This window comes from Staurois parvus, unplaced genomic scaffold (assembly GCF_062004578.1).
Source record: "Staurois parvus isolate SC_StPar_1 unplaced genomic scaffold, SC_StPar_1.0 ptg000014l, whole genome shotgun sequence".
Lineage (NCBI taxonomy): Eukaryota > Metazoa > Chordata > Amphibia > Anura > Ranidae > Staurois > Staurois parvus.
The window spans coordinates 1,512,591-1,538,727 of NW_028317810.1; the positions used below are offsets into that span (position 1 = coordinate 1,512,591).

The 26,137-nt window shown below is 44.7% G+C and overlaps 2 protein-coding genes across 3 annotated transcripts in view; one reads left to right on the forward strand and one right to left on the reverse strand.

Moving 5' to 3' along the window:
• GPN3 (GPN-loop GTPase 3) overlaps positions 1–4,584 on the reverse strand; it is a 38,422-nt gene extending 33,838 nt beyond the window's left edge. Inside the window, exon 1 of the mRNA XM_089676650.1 lies at positions 4,329–4,584. Coding sequence (XP_089532776.1) covers positions 4,329–4,376 — 48 coding nt within the window. The 5' untranslated portion in view covers positions 4,377–4,584. The remainder of the gene's footprint in view (positions 1–4,328) is intronic.
• On the forward strand, positions 4,488–25,710 carry FAM216A (family with sequence similarity 216 member A). Of its 2 annotated transcripts, XM_089676663.1 has the most exons (7): positions 4,494–4,820; positions 10,841–10,875; positions 10,964–11,097; positions 11,825–11,939; positions 20,140–20,212; positions 23,090–23,181; positions 25,166–25,710. In XM_089676663.1, the coding sequence occupies exons 1-7, from the start codon at positions 4,732–4,734 to the stop codon at positions 25,255–25,257; spliced, it is 630 nt and encodes a 209-aa protein (XP_089532789.1). In that variant the 5' UTR covers positions 4,494–4,731; the 3' UTR covers positions 25,258–25,710. The 2 variants fall into 2 exon arrangements, with proteins under 2 accessions (XP_089532797.1, XP_089532789.1); XM_089676671.1 differs by lacking the exon at positions 10,841–10,875 and having other exon boundaries at positions 4,488–4,820.
• Positions 25,711–26,137: the final 427 nt, after the last annotated feature.

Genomic DNA, 26,137 nt, shown 5'->3' on the forward strand with positions numbered 1-26,137 from the left:
TAGCGCCAGATTGTCCACCACACTATCACAGTCCCACTATAAGTCAGTGATCACCGCCATTACAGTATAGCATATATAGCTGCATAAATATCAATATATACCATAGTTTGTAGATGCTATAACTTTTTCAAAAACCAATTAATATGCACTTATTGGGATTTCTTTTTTTTTTTTTAACAAAGATGTAGCAGAATACATTTTGGCCTACATTTATGAAGAAATTTGATTTTTTTTATTAAATATGTTTTAGAACAGAAAGAAGAGAATATCTTTTTTTTCCCCCAAAGTATTTTCGTTTATATAATAAAAAGCTCAGTGGTGATAAAATACCACCAAAAGAAAGCTCTATTTGTGTGAAAAAAATGATATATTTCATTTGGGTATAGTATTCCATGACCGCACAATTCACAATTAAAGTAGCACAGCGCTGAATAACAAAAAATAGCCTGGTCATGAAGGGGGTAAAACCTTCTGGTGTTCACGTTGGTAAAAAAAGAGGCTTCGGGGGGTGGGTCAGAGCAAGGAAAAAGGTAAATTTTAAGTCTAATTCCTCTACCTCCTATATATAGGCCCTTTTCACACCAGTGCGCTTTTCCAGGGTGACAGAAGTGCATGAAAACTATTTCCCTTTAAATCTTATGTAAGTGTTCACATCACTACGTTACGGGTGTGCCACATTTTGAAAAGCCCCGCAAGTTGAATTTATGGTGCACTTTTCAAAAACGCACCTTCCATTGTAAGTAAATCGGAAAGCATCGAAAGTGCATCACTTTGTGAAAGGGCCCATACCCTTGAAGTGTGTGTGTGGGGGGGCGGGGTCTGGGAGCCACTTTGTGAAAGGGCCCATACCCTTGTGGGTGGGGGGAACTGGGGGCCACTTTGTGAAAAGGCCCATACCCTTGTAGTGGGGGGAGAGCTGGGGGCCACTTTGTGAAAAGGTCCATACCCTTGTAGTGGGGGGAGAGCTGGGGGCCAGTTTGTGAAAGGGCCCATACCCTTGTAGTGGGGAGAGAGCTGGGGGCCTTGTAGTGTGGGGGAAGCTGGGGGCCACTTTGTGAAAGGGCCCATACCTTTGTAGTGTGGGGGAAGCTGGGGGCCACTTTGCGAAAGGGCCCATACCCTTGCAGTGCGGGGGGAAGCTGGGGGCCACTTTGGGAAAGGGCCCATACCCTTGTAGTGTGGGGGGGAGCTGGGGGCCACTTTTTGCGAAAGGGCATACCCTTGTAGTGTGGGGGAAGCTGGGGGCCACTTTGTGAAAGGGCCCATACCCTTGTAGTGTGGGGGAAGCTGGGGGCCACTTTGTGAAAGGGCCCATACCCTTGTAGTGTGGGGGAAGCTGGGGGCCACTTTGTGAAAGGGCCCATACCCTTGTAGTGTGGGGGAAGCTGGGGGCCACTTTGTGAAAGGGCCCATACCTTTGTAGTGTGGGGGAAGCTGGGGGCCACTTTTTGCGAAAGGGCATACCCTTGTAGTGTGGGGGAAGCTGGGGGCCACTTTGTGAAAGGGCCCATACCCTTGTAGTGGGGGGGGGCACTTTGTGAAAGTGCATGAAAACTATTTCCCTTTAAATCTTATGTAAGTGTTCACATCACTACGTTACGGGTGTGCCACATTTTGAAAAGCCCCGCAAGTTGAATTTATGGTGCACTTTTCAAAAACGCACCTTCCATTGTAAGTCAATCGGAAAGCATCGAAAGTGCATCACTTTGTGAAAGGGCCTATACCCTTGAAGTGTGTGTGTGTGGGGGGGCGGGGTCTGGGAGCCACTTTGTGAAAGGGCCCATACCCTTGTGGGTGGGGGGAGCTGGGGGCCACTTTGTGAAAAGGCCCATACCCTTGTAGTGGGGAGAGAGCTGGGGGCCACTTTGTGAAAGGGCCCATACCCTTGTAGTGTGGGGGAAGCTGGGGGCCACTTTGTGAAAGGGCCCATACCCTTGCAGTGCGGGGGGAAGCTGGAGGCCACTTTGGGAAAGGGCCCATGCCCTTGTAGTGTGGGGGGGAGCTGGGGGCCACTTTTTGCGAAAGGGCATACCCTTGTAGTGTGGGGGAAGCTGGGGGCCACTTTGTGAAAGGGCCCATACCTTTGTAGTGTGGGGGGGAGCTGGGGGCCACTTTTTGCGAAAGGGCATACCCTTGTAGTGTGGGGGAAGCTGGGGGCCACTTTGTGAAAGGGCCCATACCTTTGTAGTGTGGGGGAAGCTGGGGGCCACTTTGCGAAAGGGCCCATACCCTTGCAGTGCGGGGGGAAGCTGGGGGCCACTTTGTGAAAGGGCCCATACCCTTGCAGTGCGGGGGGAAGCTGGAGGCCACTTTGGGAAAGGGCCCATGCCCTTGTAGTGTGGGGGGGAGCTGGGGGCCACTTTTTGCGAAAGGGCCCATACCTTTGTAGTGTGGGGGAAGCTGGGGGCCACTTTGTGAAAGGGCCCATACCTTTGTAGTGTGGGGGGGAGCTGGGGGCCACTTTTTGCGAAAGGGCATACCCTTGTAGTGTGGGGGAAGCTGGGGGCCACTTTGTGAAAGGGCCCATACCTTTGTAGTGTGGGGGAAGCTGGGGGCCACTTTGCGAAAGGGCCCATACCCTTGCAGTGCGGGGGGAAGCTGGGGGCCACTTTGTGAAAGGGCCCATACCCTTGTAGTGTGGGAGAAGCTGGGGGCCACTTTGTGAAAGGGCCCATACCCTTGTAGTGTGGGGGAAGCTGGGGGCCACTTTGTGAAAGGGCTAATACCCTTGTAGTGTGGGGGAAGCTGGGGGCCACTTTGTGAAAGGGCTAATACCCTTGTAGTGTGGGGGAAGCTGGGGGCCACTTTGTGAAAGGGCTAATACCCTTGTAGTGTGGGGGGAGCTGGGGGCCACTTTGTGAAAGGGCCCATACCCTTGTAGTGTGGGGGAAGCTGGGGGCCACTTTGTGAAAGGGCCCATACCCTTGTAGTGTGGGGGAAGCTGGGGGCAACTTTGCGAAAGGGCATACCCTTGTAGTGTGGGGGAAGCTGGGGGCCACTTTGTGAAAGGGCCCATACCTTTGTAGTGTGGGGGGGAGCTGGGGGCCACTTTTTGCGAAAGGGCATACCCTTGTAGTGTGGGGGAAGCTGGGGGCCACTTTGTGAAAGGGCCCATACCTTTGTAGTGTGGGGGAAGCTGGGGGCCACTTTGCGAAAGGGCCCATACCCTTGCAGTGCGGGGGGAAGCTGGGGGCCACTTTGTGAAAGGGCCCATACCTTTGTAGTGTGGGGGGGAGCTGGGGGCCACTTTTTGCGAAAGGGCATACCCTTGTAGTGTGGGGGAAGCTGGGGGCCACTTTGTGAAAGGGCCCATACCTTTGTAGTGTGGGGGAAGCTGGGGGCCACTTTGCGAAAGGGCCCATACCCTTGCAGTGCGGGGGGAAGCTGGGGGCCACTTTGTGAAAGGGCCCATACCCTTGTAGTGTGGGGGAAGCTGGGGGCCACTTTGTGAAAGGGCCAATACCCTTGTAGTGTGGGGGAAGCTGGGGGCCACTTTGTGAAAGGGCTAATACCCTTGTAGTGTGGGGGAAGCTGGGGGCCACTTTGTGAAAGGGCTAATACCCTTGTAGTGTGGGGGAAGCTGGGGGCCACTTTGTGAAAGGGCTAATACCCTTGTAGTGTGGGGGAAGCTGGGGGCCACTTTGTGAAAGGGCTAATACCCTTGTAGTGTGGGGGGAGCTGGGGGCCACTTTGTGAAAGGGCCCATACCCTTGTAGTGTGGGGGAAGCTGGGGGCCACTTTGTGAAAGGGCCCATACCCTTGTAGTGTGGGGGAAGCTGGGGGCAACTTTGTGAAAGGGCCAATACCCTTGTAGTGTGGGGGGGAGCTGGGGGCCACTTTTTGCGAAAGGGCATACCCTTGTAGTGTGGGGGAAGCTGGGGGCCACTTTGTGAAAGGGCCCATACCCTTGTAGTGGGGGGGGGGGCACTTTGTGAAAGGGCCCACACCCTTGTAGTGTGGGGGGAGCTTGGGGCCACTTTGTGAAAGGGCCCATACCCTTGTAGTGTGGGGGAAACTAGGGGCCACCTTGTGAAAGGGCCCATACCATTATTGTGGTGGGGGCCACTGCAGGGGGGATTTGTATTCCATGGACAATACTTTTTTCACACATAGAAGGGTGATGACCAATGCTCTCCATACATCATACACTGTACTCTGTAGAATGTTCTGCAATTCGCTGATCCTAGTCATGTCCCCGGGTCTACAGACATGTAATCATCAGCATGGCTCCCTGATCACTACATTGGACGCATAGGTCTCCTCTCCATCAGCCTGGAGAAGAAGTGAGTGTCCAGCCATGCCACCTAATATCACGGCCCACCTCTCACCTTCCCACTTCCCGCCGGCCCCATCACCAGCTGCGCGTAGCGAGGCATGATCAGCACCGGTCCCCCGACCAACTCCACCACTACATCACAGGTGATCTACTTCCGGGATCAGGACGGAGGCCGCCATGGGTCAAACAGCTTCGCGTCATTCCTGCACGCCCATACCGGGTACCACAAACTGCATCCAAGTACAACAACGTTCTATATAAGTGATTACTATTATGACTACGCCTCCAATTATTATTATACCAGAACGGCCAATATTAGCGCTTAACAAAAGTGCTTGGCAGCCGAACAACGCAGTACGCATGCGCGGATGCTGATGCTGCTGTTGCTGTCATGTCCCCTGTGTGCAGATAACCATGGAGACGTGTATTCCTGGAGAGCGGCCTGAGCCCTGAGGATGGAGGATCACACACACACCCATGAACATAGTTCCACATCTGGATCTCACTCCTCACATGTTAGGCCATGCCAGAGGAAGCCGGGAAGGTGAGGACACTTACCTTGATTGCGCCACCATCTTCTCATAGACAATTGGAGATTTCTGTTTGTTTTCAGTTTCTCGATGGACAAGCAGAAACATGCAGTGTATTCAAAATGTGTTTATGAAACTGACATTAAAATCAAAACCCACCAGAACGCGGTGTGGGAAACCAGTGTTCAAGTGGAGCTCCACCCAGAAGAGGAAGGTCTGCTTGAAGGACTGCTCCCCATTAAGGATTGGCATTTTGGGGGGCGGAAGGGGGGAGCGGGTACCCACATTTGACAGGTACCCGCTCCCATTTCCAGTCCAATCGCCTAGGCGATCAGAAGCGGAAGGTGTCCTCCCTCCCTGTAGTCTTGTGGGACATGTAACAGGTCCCAAAAGACTACAGGACCATTCATGAAGCGCAGCGCTACTCGCACATGCGCAGTGGGTACCGCCGCAAGCTGTCACAGCCGGGTGCCCACACTGAAGATGGTGGCCTCCTGGAATACAGGACGGCCGGTGAAACGGGCTGCGTGGAGGACACCGCAGGACCAAGGGACAGGTAAATGGCTGTTTTTTAAAAGTCAGCAGCTACAGTTTTTGTAGCTGCTGACTTTTATTTTTTGACAGCGTGAGTGGAACTCCGCATTCAGTGCACGTTTCCCACACCACATTCAAAATGCACTGGGTGTGCAATCTGCTGCGGGTGTCAGTATATTCCTAACAACACCCCAAATGCAGATTGCAAATGCAGTGTGTCTGCTTCCACCAGATCGCGTGGTACCATGCGTTTTGGTGTTGTGAATTTTTGAAAAGTAGTACATGCGTGTGATTTCAGTCCGTTCAAATGAATGAGCTGAAAATTGCTCCACACTTTTTCGCTCAAAGATGAGGACCACATTCTTGTGCGATTCAGGTGTGAATCAGCCCTTAGGTTCGGTTCACATCTATGTGGCTCTGCGAGTGACGTTTGCACAGGCAGAGCAGCTGCTTCATTTGATTGGGCTGCTGTGTCTGCGTTTCTTGCAGAGAAAAGGTCTCTGCACCTTTTTCAAAACACGGACGCACGGAAATCGCATGGTGCTTCTGTATCATGCTTTTCCATGTGCGAGAACCAAAACCATGTTTTTCAGCGCAGGAGCTGCCATTAAGAGTTAGCTGCAACCCCATACGTTTTCTGTGCAGCACCGTGTGTTGTGTACAGCTGCATGCCAGTGCGCTAATGTGTGCGATTAAATTAATTCCCACACCCCGCACAGATATAAACTTAGGGTTCAAGTGGACCTTCATGCAAAGATCATACCTGTTACAAGATCACAGTTTTTGGGGTGGGGGGAAGCAAATATTGTTTTTGGTGGTACTGGCTTCCACTCCCTCATTCTTCACCAAGGCCAGAATGCAATACCCTCGGCCCTCATGCAGCTTCCACATCCCAGGAGGCTACAGGTCCAGTCTCACAGCAGGTCACCATCTTGAATATATGCACAGTAGGGGGCAGTTGTGAGTGATCAGGAAGTGACAGTTGCCTCCTGAATGTAAGATGGCAGCTTAGAAATTCAGAAGTCCTGTGAATAAATAAGTGCATGGAAAACAGTGCTGGACCTCATGGGCTGGTAATTATGTGTTTATTCAAATGGAGCTAAAATTGGAAAAAAAATTGCAAGCAGGCAGGCTCTTTATTGTAGAATGAACACAGCTCTGTTTACATTTCGGCAAATGGATGATTGCACTCTTGCACATGCGCAGGACAGATGTCATCCCTTGTTAGCCAGTCAGTTGAAGACTAACACCCAGAAGAAGCTGGAGAATACTTGCAGCTGCTGACTTTTGGTTTGCACATAGCCAGGTGGAATTCCTCTAGGTATTTAAAGTGTATGAAAACTCAACAATGATCTGCTCTTCTTAGCTATCATATGATCTGTCAAATATACCATTGAAAAATGGGAGCCATGATATCCAAGGACCGTAACATATTACATTTTTGTTCATCAGTTTAGATGTACTGTAATAGATTTAAAGGTCAGTCGAGGAAGGAAATAGTATGGAAGGATGCCCTTCCAATATGATGTACAATACAACAAGTAATGCACAGATTAAATATATATATATATATATATATATTTGAAATAACAAATGCTCCCACCAGTCCCCTATTTATTTAAGCACTTCATTTCCACACAGGATTTTGTTATTTAAAGCAGAGTTCCACCCAAAAGGGGAAGTTCCGCTTTAAAGATTGGTCACCCACTCCCCATCAAGGATTGGCACCTTTGGGGAGTGGGTACCCGATATTGACAGGTACCCGCTCCTACTTCCGCTGCGATCGCCTAGGTGATCGGAAGCGGAAGGTGTCCTCCCCCCTCCCTCTCCGTAGTCTTGTGGGACACGTAACAGGTTTCAGAAGATGACGGGGCCATTCAGGAAGCGCAGCGCTACTCGTGCATGCACAGTAGGCACCCAGCTGTGAAGCCACAAGCTATCACAGCCGGGTGCCCACACTGAAGATGGCGGCGCCTAGAATACAAGATGGCAGGTGAAATGGGGCACGGCGGTATTGTTGGACAAATGAGTGGCTGTTTTTTTTAAAAGTCAGTAGCTACAGTTTTTGTAGCTGCTGACTTTTATTTTTTTACAGATTGACTGGAACTCCACTTTATTAAGGTATATTGTATATATGCTGATGTGTTTTAGATAGCAGCGCTACATCATCATTTTTTTTTAATTTTGTGCAGCCATGTGGGAACACATTAATGTTAGCTGCAGCATTTATTCACTGTCACTTTATTGCACATTTAATAGTTGGCACAGGAGTTTTCTCATTGTTTTATAACATAGTAAACCTACTTCCTATTTGCTAATACAAATGTATGTCACCTAAATATAGTAGTATAATTGCTTGTGATTACTTTACATAAAAAAGCTGAAGTTGAAAAACAAACATTTTTTTCTCTACAGTGGCATTGGAGGGAGGGCTGGCTGAGGAAATTAATTAGATCAAAGGAGGTTGAGAAGGATGTTCTAATGCAGGCCATAGAAGGGCCGTTTATTGGCAGAATTGTCAGCTGATAAACGAAAAATCGGTCGGCCCCGTTGCCGATGCTGCCACCAATGTCCACGAAAAACGGCCGTTTGTCGTGGATTTTCCAGCATGACCGATAAAAATAAACGAGAAGATCCACGAAAAACGGCCGATGGGCTGGCCCCACTAACGGCGTGAATATCGGCCGATAAACGACCCGTCTATGGCCTGCATTAGTTGTTCTCTGAATGATCCTCGAAAGTGTTATCTTGTCTGTGACATGCACTAGATAAGGTGCAAGGGAAATATGTGATAAGAAAGGTAAGGTACATATCAGGGGAGAGATCTGAGATGAAAGTATTAGTTCACCTTTACCAGAAACCTGCCTGTGCAGATAAGGGGTGTCTGTGGATAAAAGAAAAGCGTGTGTCTCTGACTAAAGTTGAATAAAACCCTTGTTATAGGTGTAGGTCATTTATGTATCTCAAGAAGCCTGACTGAAATACTCCCAGGACGTTGCTAGAACGTTGCTAAGTTAGGCCTAGTCATTACTGCTCACCTCCACATCACAGGAGAGAGCTTTTTCTCTGAATCAAAGCCACTCACATGCTCTGTGTCTCCTCTGATGTAGTAGTTCTGAGATCAGCATATGAGAGCTTACTCCTGTGATGGTGGAGGTGAGCAGTAATGACTAGGCCTCACCTAGCAATCCCATCGGAGCTTTTCAGTCCGGTTTCTGGAGGTATGTAACTAGCCTACCCCTATATTGCAGAGCATTATTCAACTTTAATCAGAGCTGCACAGTTTGTTTTTATCTGCAAGACACCCCTTATCTGCATTGGCAACTTTTTGGTAAGGGTGAACTATCCCTTTAAATAAATAGTGGTGTAAAGAGAGTACTTTGTTGTTGAGCAGATAGATAGGCTGCATTAGTTATAGTCAGCAATGACAAGATGGGCTTTCTGGTTCTAGAACAAGTCAGTAAAGGCATAGAGGGTCTGAGCTTGCTATATCTCCCCCTCAAGGTTTATGAGTGATCCAGTCATCGACTCTTGCAAGGGTAACAATTCCAGGTAGATTCTTTTGTTATCTAAAGTTGCTATGCCTTGTATAAATGTTTTTTGGGTTAATGGCAGGGTGGATTTGATTTAAATCAAGTTGATTTAAATCACTATTTAAATCACGATTTATATCACTAGTGAAAAGGCTCGGTTTACATAATAATTTTTAAAGAGCAACTGTCATCTCTGTCCCGCAGCAGCTCCTCCTCTGATCTGCTGTTGACTCACCGACATTCCCATTCACTTTAATGGGACGGCTGGTGATACGGCAGGGACACAACAAGGTGAGGGACGTGGCGGCAGCAGGTGAGTGGATGCCCCCTAACAGGCGCTGCCATGATGGATCTAAAATGACAGGTACTCTTTAAATGTAAGGAATCCGACTCATTCTTGCTGGTAGTTAGAATCTTTAATATATGCAAACCAAATGAAGGTTTCCTTTTTAGAAGAATAAGCTGTCAGGTCAGTAAAAGAGCGATATCAGAACCGATTTTAGGTTAATCACACGTAGTTGGAGAACTACTCAGATTCTTTTATTTCATGTTTTTCTCATGGTTACTGTGAAATTGTGTGAATGCATCAATGCAGTGCATGTTATCTCAGCTTGCAGAGCTTGAATTCATTGAATCAGTTTACCAAATATGTAAATATTGCAGAATATACAGCCTCATGCTACATAACTAAGCTAAATTTCATGCTGAATAAACAAAATTATTAATGGATCTTAAATAGAAAACTATCTTTAGATAGATTTTTACTCCAAAAGCATTTTATTAAAACAAATTTGATAAAAATAAAAAAAAATTCAATTTAAATTAAAAAAAATTCTTGTTTTGATTTAAAAAAAAAAAGTCATCGATTTTTATCCACTCTGGTTAATGGGTGTATACTGTATTTTCTTATGTTGGTCATACGCTATACAATTTTCTGTCCAATTTCTGCCAAATTTGTTTAGGATTTACCTTCAAATATGTAGTGCAAGAGCCACCTAATTGGATACAATCAAAAGTGTTGTTAGGTTTGACCTCCTATTATGTGGTTTTTGGTAAATCTAAACCAAATATCTCAAGAAAATTGTATAAATGTATGGCCAGCCTAAGGCTGGCCATACAGTATACATTTTTCTGTCCAATTTCTGCCCAATTTCCTTTAGATTTACCTTCAACTATGTAGTGCAAGGGCTTGCTTAATTGGATACAATTGAAAGTGTGGTTTAGGTTTGACCTCCTATTATATGATTTTTGGTAAATCTAAAGCAGTTTTCTAAAGAAAATTGAGATTTTTGGTTTAGATTTACCAAAAAGCATATGATTTACCAAAAAGCATATAATAGCAGGTCAAACCTAACAACACTTTAAATTGTATCCAATTAGGCAGGCTCTTGCACTACATAGTTGAAGGTAAATCTAAAGGAAATTGGCGGAAATTGGCAGAAATTGGACAGAAAATTGTATAGTGTATGGCCAGCCTTAGGCTGTCAGGTTAGCATGGCTTCTTCTTTTGAATTAGGCCTCTTGCACACTGCTTCCTAAAAATTAAACTTTTTAGACAAACATGCATTTTTTTTTTTACTGATGTAAATACAGACCATCTCTTCCAACATGCGCTGTGTATGGATCAGTAAAAAAAAAAAATGCAGAAATCTGAGTTGCCAGTTAGTATTTGTTTGTGTATATGAAAAAATATGTGCACGTGCCAAATTTCCTTCATTACGAAAAAAAACCCCAATATTCTTTATACATGTGTGCTTACCTGTAAATATGCACAAATACATGCCAGTGATATACAGCCCATCCTCACGTTTTTTTTGCCAGGAATGTCTGACATTTATACATCAGTACAGTGTGCAAAATGTCTTACTGTCTTCTGGATGTTGTAATAATGAGCTAAAGTTTCTGTGTAAGTACAATCACTCGCCATTGTTATGGTGCCAGTAAAATCATGTTTTCTGTTTCTATAGGACTATGGAGTTCGGTCAGAAGAAGCCCCCGCAGAGTGGGTACCTAGTAATCAAGTTCAAGTGTTTTTTCTTTAGAATTTTCAGTCATAGCCACCATAAGTATAACATTTCTGTTTTTTTCAGGGCTACATAATAATAGTGTTTGTGGACAAAAGACTGTGGAAAGAGATTGTGGAACATCAGAAAGTGCTCCTGTCATTTCACAAGTCAGAACAATACAAATCCCCAAGTCTATGAAGGATGCAGCCTTTCTTAAGGTATAATTTTTTTTAAAGAATACTTAAAGTGGAATTTTAGTCAGAATATTAAGTCCTGCTAGATGACTTCAGGCTGCCCCCCATTTATAGGTGTAGCTATGTAAAACATTAAAAATAAGTGTCTATACTGTTTAATATCCAGTAATACACTGTTTTGCCTTGCTCTACACATGCTCAGTGGCTCTTTGTTTTTATGCACTGTGCCAAATTTGTAGAGGTTCATCTTTTGATATCCTAAAGATTTAATGCTACTCAGGACTCTTGGCTTCAGCAAAATGGTGCTCTTCAGCAAGAAGAAACAGGAACAATTCTGGAGGCAATTTACAGCACACACTAATTTTGGTGGCAGAACTATTAATGCAGAATGTATGTTCCTTGCTGAAATTATTTTTTATCAAGATGTTATGGGTAAAGTTTCACTTCAAGCCAGGTACACACTGACAGTTTTTTTTGTGCAACCAGCTGGCTGAATGAAAAAAACCTGACAGATCGCTGTACCAACACAAGTGATGTTCATGCGGCAATCTACTTTGCTGTTCTATTGGGTTCTGACGGGGGGCTCTCCCACACCTGCCAGAATTCACAAATCAGTTCTCGCAGCCACTTCCATTTATTGGAAATAAAGTGTTAAGAATAGTTCAGAGTAAAAGATGTCTTTACACATATCTTTACTTGAAATGTATGTAAACGTGTTTTTTTAAACTATGGTTGTATATTTTTATTTTAGCACCCAGATCTAACTCTGGGTCAGAAACGGTACTTATGCAGCATTGCCAAAATCTACAGCACCAGGAACATGAGAGCCATACTTGAACATCAGCTGCAGTCACAGATAAGATGTGGTATGGAATATCACAGAAATTTGTATGTATATAACAGATGCACGGAGGAGGGAATGGGTAACGTGACTGATACCGGAAATATCTTATTAAAACTTGTGGAATTTCTCCATATTAAAATGCTTCTTTTTAAAGTAGTTAAACTCTTACATATATCTAGTGAAGTGGCTGGCCTCAAGTGATACACAGAGATTAAACACATCCTCCTACATAAGGTGTACCTGTTTACCTGCAGTCTCCTCTTCTCTACATCCGTTTGAAGTGCTAATTTTGCAGGTCCCTCCCCTGTCACCATTTTTCTCTTGGTGTCAGAAAAACTTCTCATAAGTGACTCATGCTGATAGCAGAGGAACAAGCAGCAGACACTTAGTGCTCTTAACTGAGACAAGTACACACTGTAGTGGGATATGCTTTTGTTCATATTTCATGTCTGAGGTTTACAACCACTTTACTTTCAATGGTTTTTATTGAATAGTTTTACAAAGGAAAAAAACCAAAAACAAGAAATATAAATGAACAATGTTCCATCGTATGTACAGATAGAAACACCAAAACAACAAATTCTGCCACAACAATTGGCAGTTAAGACAAGGCATAAATCACGACCAATTTGAGGGCAAGTATATCTCGTCTTGCCAGCACAGAATATACAATGCACAGCAATACAAAAAGAATAAAAAGAGCAAAGGAAAGAGTAGAAAGGAAAATCCAGATGAGGGTCATTGAGGCACAGAGAGGTACTGGATCCACGGGTTCCATGTGTTATCTAATTTCTTCAAGTTATTGTGTAGGATACAGGAGAGTTTGTCATTAATCATGATCCAGTTAAGTTTCTTTTTAATATAATCAAGTGGAGTGACCAATTGCCTCCAGTGTCTAGCTATAGTAATTCTCACAGCCAGAAACATATAGGATATCAATTTATGGGATTTCTTGGGAACATTATCTGGAAATTTTTGAAAGAGCGATCGATGTCTCCGGGGATCTGCGAATATTAATACCCGTCACTGAGTTTACAAATTGAACATTCGAATCCAAACTCTAGTTACAAGAGGGCATTGCCACCAGATGTGAAACATAGACCCAGCCTGGCAACAATGCCAGAAACACAACGCAGAGGCAGACGGATGCATCTTTGCAATCCGGGTAGATACCAGATACCATCTCAACAAAGCTTTATAGTTAGCTTCAATTAAAGTAGTATTGATAGAAATTTTGGACAGTGCCAAGGTGATATCTTACCAATCCGATAATTCATAATTGACAGCTAAATCTTTTTCCCAATGTTCCATGTAAGGGAGTTTACAATTTGGGTCAGTGAGGAGAGCATATATTGCAGAGACCTGGCCTCTTGGGGAATCCTTATTCCTGCAGGAGAGTTCAAAGGTGGTGAGCAAAGGTGACTCGTCCAATAAAGCAAGCTTTGAGCGGAGAAATGAGACAATCTGGTTGTATCTAAATATTTCAGTAGTAGACATATGTAACTTGCCTTTAAAATATTGCAGAGAATGTATACAAGCACCATTAAGATAGTCTCCTATCCGCAACAAGCCCTTACTGATCCACCATTGAAAAGGGGCCGGTGTCAATCCAGGCACAAATTCAGGGTTGCAAAAAATTGGAGAAATAGGCTTATGTGGTGATGCTAGTGACTTGCAGAGACATACTCTGTCCCAAACTGCCAAGAAGAACGACAAAGTGGGGCACAATATAGGAGGGCGTAATTGACTAGGAAGCTAGAGTAACACCCCAATAGCCAAAGGGTGACAAGAAAGAGCTTCTATAGAAACCCAATGGGGAGTATGTCAACCCAACCGTGGTATAAGCTAGTTGGGCTATCTGTGCAGCTTGGAAGTACACGTGGAGATTAGGAAGGCCAATACCACCCCACGATCTAGAAGCATATAACATCTTCTGGTTCATCCGAGGCCATCTGTTATTCCAAATAAAACGAAGAACCTCAGCTTGTAGAAGCTGTAAATCTCATTGCAGGATTGCTATTGGTAAGGTTCCGGAAGTAATATAGTATTCGAGGCAAAAATGTCATTTTGATGGAGTGGGGAGGGTAATTAGCCTGATAAAGTGTCTCAATGGAATTGGTAAGGTGTACTCCTAAGTAGGGTAAAGATTTAAGCTGCTGATTTAAGCTTCTAAGCTGCTGTTCATCAAATATGGGTAAAGATACATTAGGGGCAGTCGTTTTTTGAAAATTAAGGGAAAGCCCGGAAAGAGCAGAGAATTGGCGTAATAATGATAGTAAATTTCAAATAGTTATCAAAGGAGACGTAATATACTTAAGAACGTCATTGGCAAATAAGGCACATTTATGTTCCTGTTGGCCGCAATGGATGCCATGGATTTGGGGATGAGACCAAATTGCAATAGCCAAGGGTTCAATTGCAAAAAGCAGCGGGGAAAGTGGACAGCTGTCTAGTCCCTCTGCGGATAGGGAACACCGAGGATTTGTAGCCGTTGATGGAGACCTGGGTCAAGGGATTAGCATATGGCGAATGTAACAGAGCAAGAAACGCAGGACCAAAGCCAAACGCCTGCAGGGTAGTAAATAAATATTCCCACGTTAGACTATCGAAGGCCTTATGAAGGTCCAGAGAAAGAAGTTAGAGTGCCCTAAAGAGAGGAGCATCCCTGTTGGAACGGGCAGCTGATATCAGGGTAATAGATCTACGAATCTGGTCCAGCGTTTGACGACCCAATAAAAATCCTGACTGATCTTTAGGAATATATTGTGCCAGAAAGGAATTAAGGCATACAGCTAGGAGTTTCGTTAAAATTTTCAGGTCACAATTAATTAATGAAATAACGAAATAGGATGATAATTATGAACATCAGCAGAATCTTTATTGGGTTTAGGAATGACAATAATATATGCCTTATTCTCATATCTAAAGGAACCACACCTTTCTCTCGCAATGGTCCAGCGTTTGACGACACGATTAAAATCTCGAATGATCTTTATGAATATATTGTGCCAGAAAGGAATTAAGGCGTACAGCTAGGAGTTTCGTTAAAATGTTCAGGTTGCAGTTAATTAATGAAACAGGATGATTATTATTAACATCAGCAATGATTTAAAGTATAGTGTCATATGAGGAAGTAAATGTTCACAAAACGTTTTGTAATACTGGTTGGGGAGGCCGTCAGGGCCTGGGGATTTATGTAACAGTAGTAATTTAATAACTTTTAGGAGCTCCTCAGAAGTAATGGGTTGTTCCATAAGCTCTTTATGGGCTACAGGACTCTAGGAAGGATTGAATAGAAGAGGGTGCTGTTGGCAGCGGTGGACCATGTAGAGAAGCATAAAATCATGAAGTTCCCGAAGGATCTTCTGAGGATCCTGTGTGATAGTACCCCCCGTGTGCCGGAGTTTAGGTAGTGCAGAGTGAGTAAATTTGGGGGTAAGCTTGCGCGCAAGAAGAGAGCCCGGTCTATCCCTCTACGTGAAATATCTATGATTCATCCAGCGCAGTTGTTTTTCCGCCTTTGTGATGAGGCAAAGGTTAAGCTCCAGCCGAGCGTGTTCCACCTTAGATAAAAGGTCCGAAGTTGGGGCAATTTTATGTTGGGCAGCTGACGATTCATATTCTTTAGATTTGGTAGAAATCAACTTTTCGCTGGATTTTTTAATTCTGGAGGACAGCTGAATAAAAAAACCTACAACGGAGGATTTATGAGCTGCCCAATAGAGGAATTCGTATCCCCTGCTTTGTTAATTGCAAAATAGGACTTGAGATGTTCACCCAGTTCCAAGCAACAGGCTTCACCACTTAGTAAGGACTTGTTTACTCATTTAAAGTGTGGTTTAATCATTTTAACCGTCAAATTAGAGAGCATTAAAAGTACTGGGTCGTAGTCCAACCAAGGTGTCGATGTAATTTTAGCTGAATGTAACTTAGGGATCATATCCGAGGGGAGGAAAACATAGTCTATACGAGAATAATGACTATGAGCCCTTGAAAAGCTGAAGTAGTCTCTAGAGGTGGGGTTGGCCTCCCTCCACGCGTCAATGAGGTCATAGCGATATAAAAGCAGCGCAAAATTGCGGCTTTGTTAGAAGGCAATTTAAGTTTAATTACATGGGATTTATTGAGTATATGGTCTAAAGCCAGATTTGAGTCCCCTGCCAATATCACATCTCCCTCTAGTTCTTTAAACAGAGACTTGAAAAGAGAACGGAAAAAGGCCACCTGGTTCGTATTGGGGGCATAGTAAATAAGAAAAGACACCATATTACCCCCTAAATTACCCTTCACCAGAAGGTATCGTCCTTCTCTATCCCTTAATACTTTAGTTTCAGTAAATGATAGCCATTTAGAAAAGCAGAGCGCCACCCCTCTCTTTTTTTCAGAGGCATTATGTCAATTAAGACTGCAGTTTCGTTTGTGTTCTTACCTTTCTTGCTGCAGTCCTGTTTCTGATCCCTTCTCATGTTTGTCTGTACTCTTCTATGGGCGTCACCTGCTGTCCTCTGGGTTTTATTTCCTTCCCTTCCATCACTTCCTGTGCCGCCTCCTTGTCTGCCTGTCTATATAAGATGTGCTCAGAGTAGGCCACTTTGCCTGAGAAACTTCTTAGTTGTTGGCGCTCCCTTGTGTTTCTGCTGTGAATTCTGTATTGTCTATCTGTGTACCGACCCCGGCTTCGTTCCTGACCTTGCTTGTTTTCCGCCTGTCCTGACCTTGGCTTGCCTATTGGATTCCCTGTGTCTTCTCCTGTTGTACCCTGCTCCCGCTAGCGGTCTCCTCCACCTCAGCTGGGTGTACCTGGGGGCCGTGACCTGGTCCCAGCCTTCTACAAGTCCATCCCCACCATCAGGGGCCCTGGTGAACAAGCAGGCTGGGGCTTAGACTCTGCGCCCTGGGGAACCCCAAGTTGTGGATCAATAAAGCTCACTACCACAGGTGCTGACACATTAGTGAAAAAACAAGTCGAACAATCCCTATGAATATATCTGGGAGTAAAGGAAGGGGCAAAATGCATTTCCTTTAAGGCCACTATATTCTCTCCCAGAGACTTATAATGGGAGAATATTTTGAGTCGTTTAGAAAGGGAGCCTAACCCTTGGACATTATGAGAGAGCAATAGGATCATGGCAGAGCATTGTTTTTGGGTAGACATGGGAAGCAAGTGGCGAGGTCACTATCAGACAAACCCACCCATCCATATAGAGTATCAAGTATCTTGAGAAAAATAAAAAAAAGTTAGGAAAAGGAAAAATGATAAAAGAAAGGAACCAAAGACACCAAGAAAGGCCCGCATCCAAAAGCAGATTGATTAGCAATATGTAACGTAAGATAACAAAATACCAATATCCTAGACGCTAGGTCAAGGACCGAAAGAGTCTCCACAAAGTCAAACAATGGGGAGAGTCTTTTAAATAGGGAGTGTGCCTAGTCTTTTCCTGGTAACATCCATAAAAATTTTAAAGCCACCGGAGTATTGTAACAAAATACATCAACCAGAATCATAAACCAGTTTGCACACACACAGAGGCCAATGCCCCACAACGGGGCCACAGAGAGGCTTCCGTTAGAATTTAACAAACATTAAGAAACCAAAACTTCAAGGCACCCGGTGTGGTGTTGCAGCAGCAGATTTCTTCCTGGAGGCTGAAGACCACAGAGGTGATAGTGGGGTGGAGGTCCATTAGTTTTAGGCAGGTTTTGGGAGGAGGGACTAAGAGAGATAAAACCCAAATTCAAGAGAAGTCTTTCCCCCTCAGAGAATGTAGAGAAGGAGCAGGATTTGCCATTATAAAGAAATTGCAGAAGAAACGGATAGTTCCATCGATAGCGAATATCCCTCTGGATCAACGGCGAGAGTAGCAGTTTAAAGGCCCTTCTCTTTTAGATGGTGCCTGAAACATGTCTGCGAAGACTTGAATCTGATATCCATCAACTTCTAGATCTGGATGTTGCCTAGAATAACACATCACTGACTCTTTGACCCTGAAAAAAATGAGGCTTCACTATTATGTCTCGAGGAGGGCTGTCCGGCCACAAAGGGACTAAGGCCCTGTGGATTCGATCTACTTCCAAATGAATGTCATCAATTGTCGGAACCGCTGCATGGATGAGGGAGCGGGCAATGGGTTCAATATCTTTTACCGTTTCAGGGAGCCCTCTAATTCTGAAATTGCCCCACCTGGCGCGATTCTCAAGATCATCTATTTTATTGTAAGCCTCATCTAAGCGATCCTGTAAGTTGGCAATCATGCTAGAATTTTGAGTCACTCTGTGGACTGTATCATTAACTTTAGATTAAATTTTCTCGAGGCGATCACCCAATTCCTGAAAATCCTGTTTCAGGTCGGAGGCCAATTTAGTGGTAGCTTTATCCAGTTCTCACTGCAATAAATCAGCAAAACGTGCAATAAGTATGGAATCCCCAGAATAATGCGGAGGTGCAGGAGGAAGTGCAGGAGAGGCCTCTGGACCATCATGTGCGGAATCTTAGCTGCCTGTTTGACTAATGAAAATATCCTCAATCTCCCTGTCTAGTAGGGAGGAAGTTTGGGAATCATGGCACGGAGAGAGGCTTGCAGCCTGTGATGGATATCTGGGATGACTACAAAGAGAGCCAGGAGGTGCAGAAGAATTACTCACATGAGCCATGGCTGCAGAGGAGCTGTCATCCTGGCATCCAGGGTCAGATGGAGAAAGTGCAGTCCCCTGCGAGCGCTGCTGTGATCTTGTAGCAGCAGAAGAGGCCTTGGAGCTGGAGCGGGGTGCCATCTTGCCTCCCCTGCTCGCTCCTTAAAATGTGTTGTGGGATCTGTCTGCGGACTTTCTGGCCGGTCGGGTGGGCATGGAGAGAGCCCCCATTGTCTCAGCCAGGGGCTTGGATGTATGCCTTGGGTGCAGGTGACCTGGGGCCACTAACGTTTGCTCTTGAAGCGCCGGGATTGTGCAGAGCGGTCAGCAGGACATCTGCTCCGGCCACCTGCGCATGCGCACTCCTACAACCACATTGTATAAAACTTTTAATGTCACCTCAAGGGAGAACAGAGCATCCCCTTACAGAGGGGTAGCTCCCACACTGCTCAATACTCATTTATGTCTAGGGCACCACAAAAGGTACCGTTACTTACCCAGTCCTCCTCTTCCCATGCAGCCGGCTCCCTCTTCTACTACCTACTCTTCGGCGTTGAACTATACTTATGTCCTCCTGTCCAGTGTGAGGCTATGGGTTTTGCATTGGTCTTGATGATGTCAAAGGGCATCCAACCACCAAAGCATAGGAGGAAAGAGACTGCTAGGACCGATCTTGCAGCATGGAGGCAGCAGAGGATCAGGTGAGTAAAAAAGCTTTTTACCCCCTGCCCAGACCCAAACGAGCATTAACCCTTGCAGCTTCCCTGTAAAGGAGGATTTTTTCCCCCTGAAGTTCAGCTTTAGGCAGTGAAATCTTTTAGGGCCCATTCACACCAGGTATGTTGGGACTGTGCTGGACTTTCAGTGTAAAAGAAGACCTTGGCAAATGACAACCTGGTTGTAAGATTTATATTACTCCTTCTCTTAAGCAAAATATGTATAAACCTTACCTGTATTATGATCTGGAATATGGGGATCTAGTCCCACCCATGTTTATTGAATTCAGCTTTAAGCAAAGCCCTAGGTAGTTGGTTAATACAGAGTAAGCTCCTAGTTCTTGTGTTAGTTGAGGGGTGCAATGATGTCTGAAGCCTCACAAGATTTCATTCTTTGTAGAAGTATAAAAGAGAATCAAGTGTCTTAATGCCAGCCTTTTTCAACCCTTTTTAATGTGTAGGAACCCCTGAAATAACTTTCTGGTCACATGGAATCCCTGCAAGTACTTACTAAGTCTAAAACCCACAGTACGTTAGTGTGATGGTTGAGGGGTGATTGCTCCTTACATTTGTAGTCAGCGGGAAGAATTTCCTCTTATAGAAAGCTGAAAAGATCATTGGTGGCAGTGGTGACTTATTTAAGAGGTAGAAATTGCTCAAGGAACCCCTAGTAACCTCTAGAAGAACCCTGGTTGAGAAAGGTTGCTTATGCAATCGGAGGGTACACAAATATGGATGTTTCAGAATGCAAGACTTCACAGTAGAATGCATTGCATAACTGAATACGACATATTTCCACTAGCCTGACACTACACTGAAAGTATATTTGGGTGGGAAAACAATAATTTGAAGTTTTACCAAATTATTTCTCTTAAGGCTCAAGAAAAGCACATTTGAACCACAAAACTTCAGGGAAATTAAAGGATGGAACAAAGGATCGTTACACAAGGTACAGTATGTTTACAGAAATTTATTATGTTGAAATATGAAGCTTGAGATAAAGTGGTTTTAAAGCCTAAACATTTTTTACCTTAATGCATTCCCTGCATTAGGGTAAACAATGTTTAGGTATTAGTATCGTCTCCTCAATCCCCCTTATTGTTACTTAAACACTCTCCCAATCCAGCACTATACCCCTTTTGTAGCGGCTCTCCCTGCTCTCACAGGCTTTGCTGAGGCTGTGGTTGTGAACTACAGGCTAAGACCTATTGGGCTGTAACTAATACAGCAGCTCTGATGCTAATCAGAATGTAAACTCAGCTGGTCTGTAACAGCCAACAAATGGAAGATTTTCCATTTTCTTGCTAAAATCAGAAAATCCCTTTGGGTTCTGCATACTAAAGTGAGTGCCATATCTCAAACAAAAACCTGCTACATGTACCTAGTGACCGGCAATGCTGAATATGTTGGAAAAGCAAGTACCAAAACACACCTGCAAAAAACATTTATATACATATATTTAGACCAGAGCTTCTCAACCATTTTTCAGTCAAGGCACCCTTTAAAATTATGGACAGTCCCGAGGCACCCTTTAAAATTATGGACAGTCTTGAGGCACCCCATTCTAAAATGTGAAAAACTATTCTAATAGTTTTATATAACACAGCAACATCCACACATGTAGGACACCCAACATTAGAGGTGATTTATTCTTCCAAAGCAAATATACCGTATTTGCCGGCGTATAAGACGACTTTTTACCCCTTGAAAATCTTCTCAAAAGTCGGGGGTCGTCTTATACGCCGGTATACGGCATACTGACACTTTTTAGGGGGCGGCGCAGTGCCGCCGCCACCCCCCCTTCCAACGGAAGGGACACTAAGTACAGGGGTGGGCAGGGGCTGTTTCTTACCTGGCTCCGGTCCCACGACGATCTGGTCCAGGAAGCTCGGCTGCTCCTTCAGTTCGGCCACTGGATGTTCGCGCAACTGCTCGGCTCTGCCTCCTCACCGGTGATTGGCCGCCAGAACTGTAGCTCAGGAAAGGCACACAGGCGGCCAATCACCGGCGAGGGGGCGGAGCCGAGCGGCCCCGCGAAAATCGAGTGCAGGAGCAGCAGGTAAGTGTTCACTGTAGAGGTGCTGCTGCAACCACATATGCTGGCTGCAGCAGCACCATACTAGAACAGGGTCAGCAAGTGTAATTGGTGTCAGTGGGAGGAATAGTGCCCCATCATTGGTGTCACTGATACCAATGATGGAGCACTATTCCTCCCACTGACACCAATGATGGGGCACTCTTCCTCCTACTGACATCAACGATGGGGCACTATTCCTCCCCCCACTGACACCAACGATGGGGCACTATTCCCCCCCCCCCACTGACACCAATGAGGGGGCACTATTCCCCCCCCCCCACTGACACCAATGATGGGGCACTATTCCACCCCCCACTGACACCAATGATGGGACACCATTCCTCCCACTGACACCAATGATGGGGCACTATTCCCCCCACTGATATTAATGATGGGGCACTATTCCTGCCACTGATACCAATGATGGGGCACTATTCCTCCCACTGATACCAATGATGGGGCACTGTTCCTCCCACTGACAGGGCACTATTCCTGCCACTGATACCAATGATGGGGCACTATTCCCCCCACTGATACTAATGATGGGGCACTATTCCTGCCACTGATACCAATGATGGGGCACTATTCCTCCCACTGACACCAATGATGGAGCACTATTCCTGCCACTGATACCAATGATGGGGCACCTATTCCCCCCACTGATACTAATGATGGGACACTATTCTCCCCACTGATACTAATGATGGGGCACTATTCCTGCCACTAATACCAATGATGGGGCACTATTCCTCCCACTGACACCGATGATGGGGCACTATTCCTCCCACTGACACCGATGATGGGGCACTATTCCTCCCACTGACACCAATGATGGGGCACTATTCCTCCCACTGACACCAATGATGGGGCACTATTCCTGCCACTAATGCCAATGATGGGGCACTATTCCTCCCACTGACACTGATGATGGGGCACTATTCCTCCCACTGGTGTGCATTGGAAGAAGGGTAGTCTTATACGGCGAGTATAGCCCAAACACTACATTTTAGCAGGAAAAGTAGGGGGTCGTCTTATACGCCGGCAAATACAGTACTTTTGCACACTGGTACTGACTAGTATTCTAGTGTTTCTCTTCTCCCTCCTAGTTTTTCTCTATCACTGAGCTAATTCTAATCAAACTAGGATGCTGTGAGGCAGCTGACATCCTCCATATCAACTGATGAAGTCATTGTCAGGACGCTGACAGCTAGAAGGTCGTAATGGTGCACAATGAAAACCTGTGACTTTGTGTAACTAAAAGGCAGGCTTGTTCCACCCGCTGGCATGGATCCAAGTTTTGGGAAATTTTCAGATATTTTGCCAAGGCACCCTGGTTGAGAAAAGCTGATTTAGTCCAATCTGCAGCACCCAAAGATCATTGCATTGAGCTATGTACTATCTGCAACTGGTGGCCATAAAACACTAAAAATGTTTAGCTGTACTAGACCTGATGAAGATCTTTTTTCTTGCTTTGCCCAAGATTAGGTCCTGGAGGTAACTTCCTTTTCACTGCAGGTTATGTATACATAATGTTCAGTGCATGTCCAGTGGCCACTCAATACAGAGAAAACCACAGTACCAACGTCTTTTTTGCTCTTATTGGTTAAATTTTTTTAGCTGATAGTGTGTATTTACAGTCATCCTAGAGATGAATTGGTTATCCAAAATCACTGCATTGGATACATACCTGATTGATTTAATTTGCATAAACCGTATATGCAAAAGTTCTAATTTCTTATTTCCCGTTAGGTCACAAAAGAACTATTGTGAAACCAAAAGTAAATCATGCACTGCTGAAAAAGAAGATAACATTTCTGGAATGGAAGAACCAGTCATAGAAGGTGCTTTTTCTGTGTGTCCAATCAATGTAAATACATAGTTTAATTTAATGTGGTGTAGCAGCTCCTCTATCTGGGATGTTATTTATTAAAGTATCCACACACCTCAAAATATCAGGTTGGAATGATATAGCAAATATTTCTGGTAGAATTAAAAATGTGAAAGCTTTGGGAAGTGCATCTTATCGTTTTCACACATGGCAAAGGTCAAGCCAGTAGTAAGCATTCTATTAGTAAGGGCAATATGTCCTCTTATTGGAAGGGCTATATATTATTGAAAATCATAAATTAAACTGGGTAGTCATCTTGTATTTTTACAAGTAGTTTCACCTCCAAATAGATCCCTCTGCTGATGTGTGGCATCTAATGAAAACCACCTGATTTGAATTGACATTCAGAACTCACCTTTGCCTTTCACAAGGAATTGTCACATATTAAATTATATTTTATGAAATCTGTATCTTTACTAAGAAATATGGGAAGACTACCATAGCAGTTCTCCTGAAAATGCTTGTTGCAGGGCTGAGGAGCAGTCCTTAAAGGGGAATTTCCGCTTTAGGGGTGCTCCCCATTAAGGATTGGCACCTTTGGGGGGTGGGGGGGGGGTAGCGGGTACCCGATTTTGACAGATACCCACTCTCACTTCTGGTCCGATCGCCTAGGCGATCGGAAGCAGGTGTCCTCCCTCCCACGCTGTAGACTTTTGGGACATGTAACAGGTCCCAGAAGACTACAGGACCATTCATGAAGCGCAGCGCTACTCGCGCATGCGCAGCAGGTACCCGGCTGTGAAGCCACAAGCTGTCACAGGCTGGTGCCCACACTGAAGATGCCGGCCTCCTGGAATCCAGGACGGCCGGTGAAACGAGCTGCAGGGGACACACCGAGGGACCAGTAAGTGACTGTTTTTTAAAAGTCAGCAGCTACAGTTTTTGTAGCTGCTGACTTTTCTTTTTTGACCGGTGAGTGGAACTCCGCTTTAAGGGCTCGTTCACACTAGAATGAGCAACAGTCCCATGCGGCTTTCGCACCGCATTCTGATTGCAATGCCCTTGCGATCTGCTATGGGGGTCAGTTAAAAGATAATCACTGCCAAACGCAGGATGCAAATGCACTAAATCGTATGGTAAAAAGTGCCATGCGATGTGGTTGCTGTGCGTTTCAAAAAGTAGCGCATGCACTACTTTTGGTGCGGTGCGATTTCACCCCATTCAAATGAATGGGCTTAAAATTGCACCGTACAGAGCTGCAGATGAATTGCACAGGAACGCACAATGAGGGCATAGTGTGAACCATACCTAAAAGTATATAGTAAATAAAGTAAACATTTTCTGGTGTGGATAGAGTAGAGAGAGATTAGGGCACCTGTCAGGTTTTTATTGCTGTCTGTGTCCCTATTAGAGAGATTCACCCTCTCTGTTTGTCCTGTTAATCGTATGACCGAGTGTGACCATTAAAGAAAATTCCAAATTTTGGGTTGTCACCAGAAGAAGAATTGAAGAGGAATCTTCAAATTGGGACACTAGTTCTGGTGATCTTGGTGACAACCAAGAACACTCACTTTGGAGGCATTTCCTCTAACTTCCTGTTTTGGCTGTGGGACAGGAAATGAAGAGAAATCCCCCCAAAAGTAAACACATATAAGAAAATAACGGACAGGGGTTATAACCCTTACTTTACCAAAAATGAAAAAGAAAAAGTTTTGCCTTTTGTTGTACTTTAAGTCTTGGACAGAACAAGTATGGGGATAAGCAAGTCCGTTTGAAGTCAGAACTCCTGATTTGCATACTTGTTCCAGATATCGGCTTAAAGTACTGAAGACATTATATCCCCATGATAGCCAGGCAACAAACGTTTATAAAAGGAGAGGTCAGCAGAGATAGACTTCATACTCGTACAGTTCAGGTTTTTTCTCAACTCATCCCAAGAAGGGGAGTCCAAAGTCTTCTTGCAGAGATTTCAGTAAAATGTATTATTTTTCTTGCAGACACACAGCAGGCCACTACTATAACTGCACTGACCATTGAAGAAACCACTAGCCAATGGATTGAATCACTTTCAGTGAATGATGGCAAGTGAAAATGCCGAATACAGGACAAACTTTATAGCACAAGTATATGTTTTGTAATAATATCATTGATGAATTAATAATTGTGGTTACTGTATGTGAAACTGGGCACTTTTAAACAAGCCTATTAGTTGCTGGTATTGATGACTGTCAAGTAGCTGTAGTAATATTTGCCTCACCAGGACTATGTGTTTGTGGGCACCCGATAATTTGTGCTATCTTGCTTTATGCTGCTTTGATATTTTTCTAAATGGGAAGCCATTCACAGGAAAGAGCTGCATTTTCAACGCTCTCACGTGCAGAACGTAACAGAATTTAGTTACTTGATTAAATCTTGTAGACTGATCACTCCTATTAGGCACTGATGTACAACGCTTTAAAGTGAAAGCCTCTATGTACAAACTGTTGCTAATGACAATCTGAATGTATTCGTGTGCACAAATAAAATCATTTTGCCAGTTTCATTTTGGATGACGTTGTATTTATTTCAGAATGCCTTGTCTATAAATTTGTGCAAGTTACTGGTTCTAGAATGGGATAGTATGGTTTCAGCCAGGGCTTTTTTTGCATTCAGAACATTGCGGAACCCCATTCTTCCACCTCTGCTCCCCTCTCACCATTGTCACTTGTAAACATAATCCCAACCTACTGTATGTGTAAGTGACAGTTTACCTCTCCCAGCAGCTCCCACACTGCATTCAGAGTGGAGACAAAGGAGATACAGGTTCCCCAGGTGCAGTGTGGTCATGGGCAGGAGGAGGGGTGTCGCATGGAGGATTGCATCCTCTGTGATCTCTATTTACTGGTGCCCAAATGCCAACGCTTCTGCTGGATAATCTCCACATACAGTGTGCGAGGAGGTATTACAGCCAGGCAGGGTGCTTTTTGCGA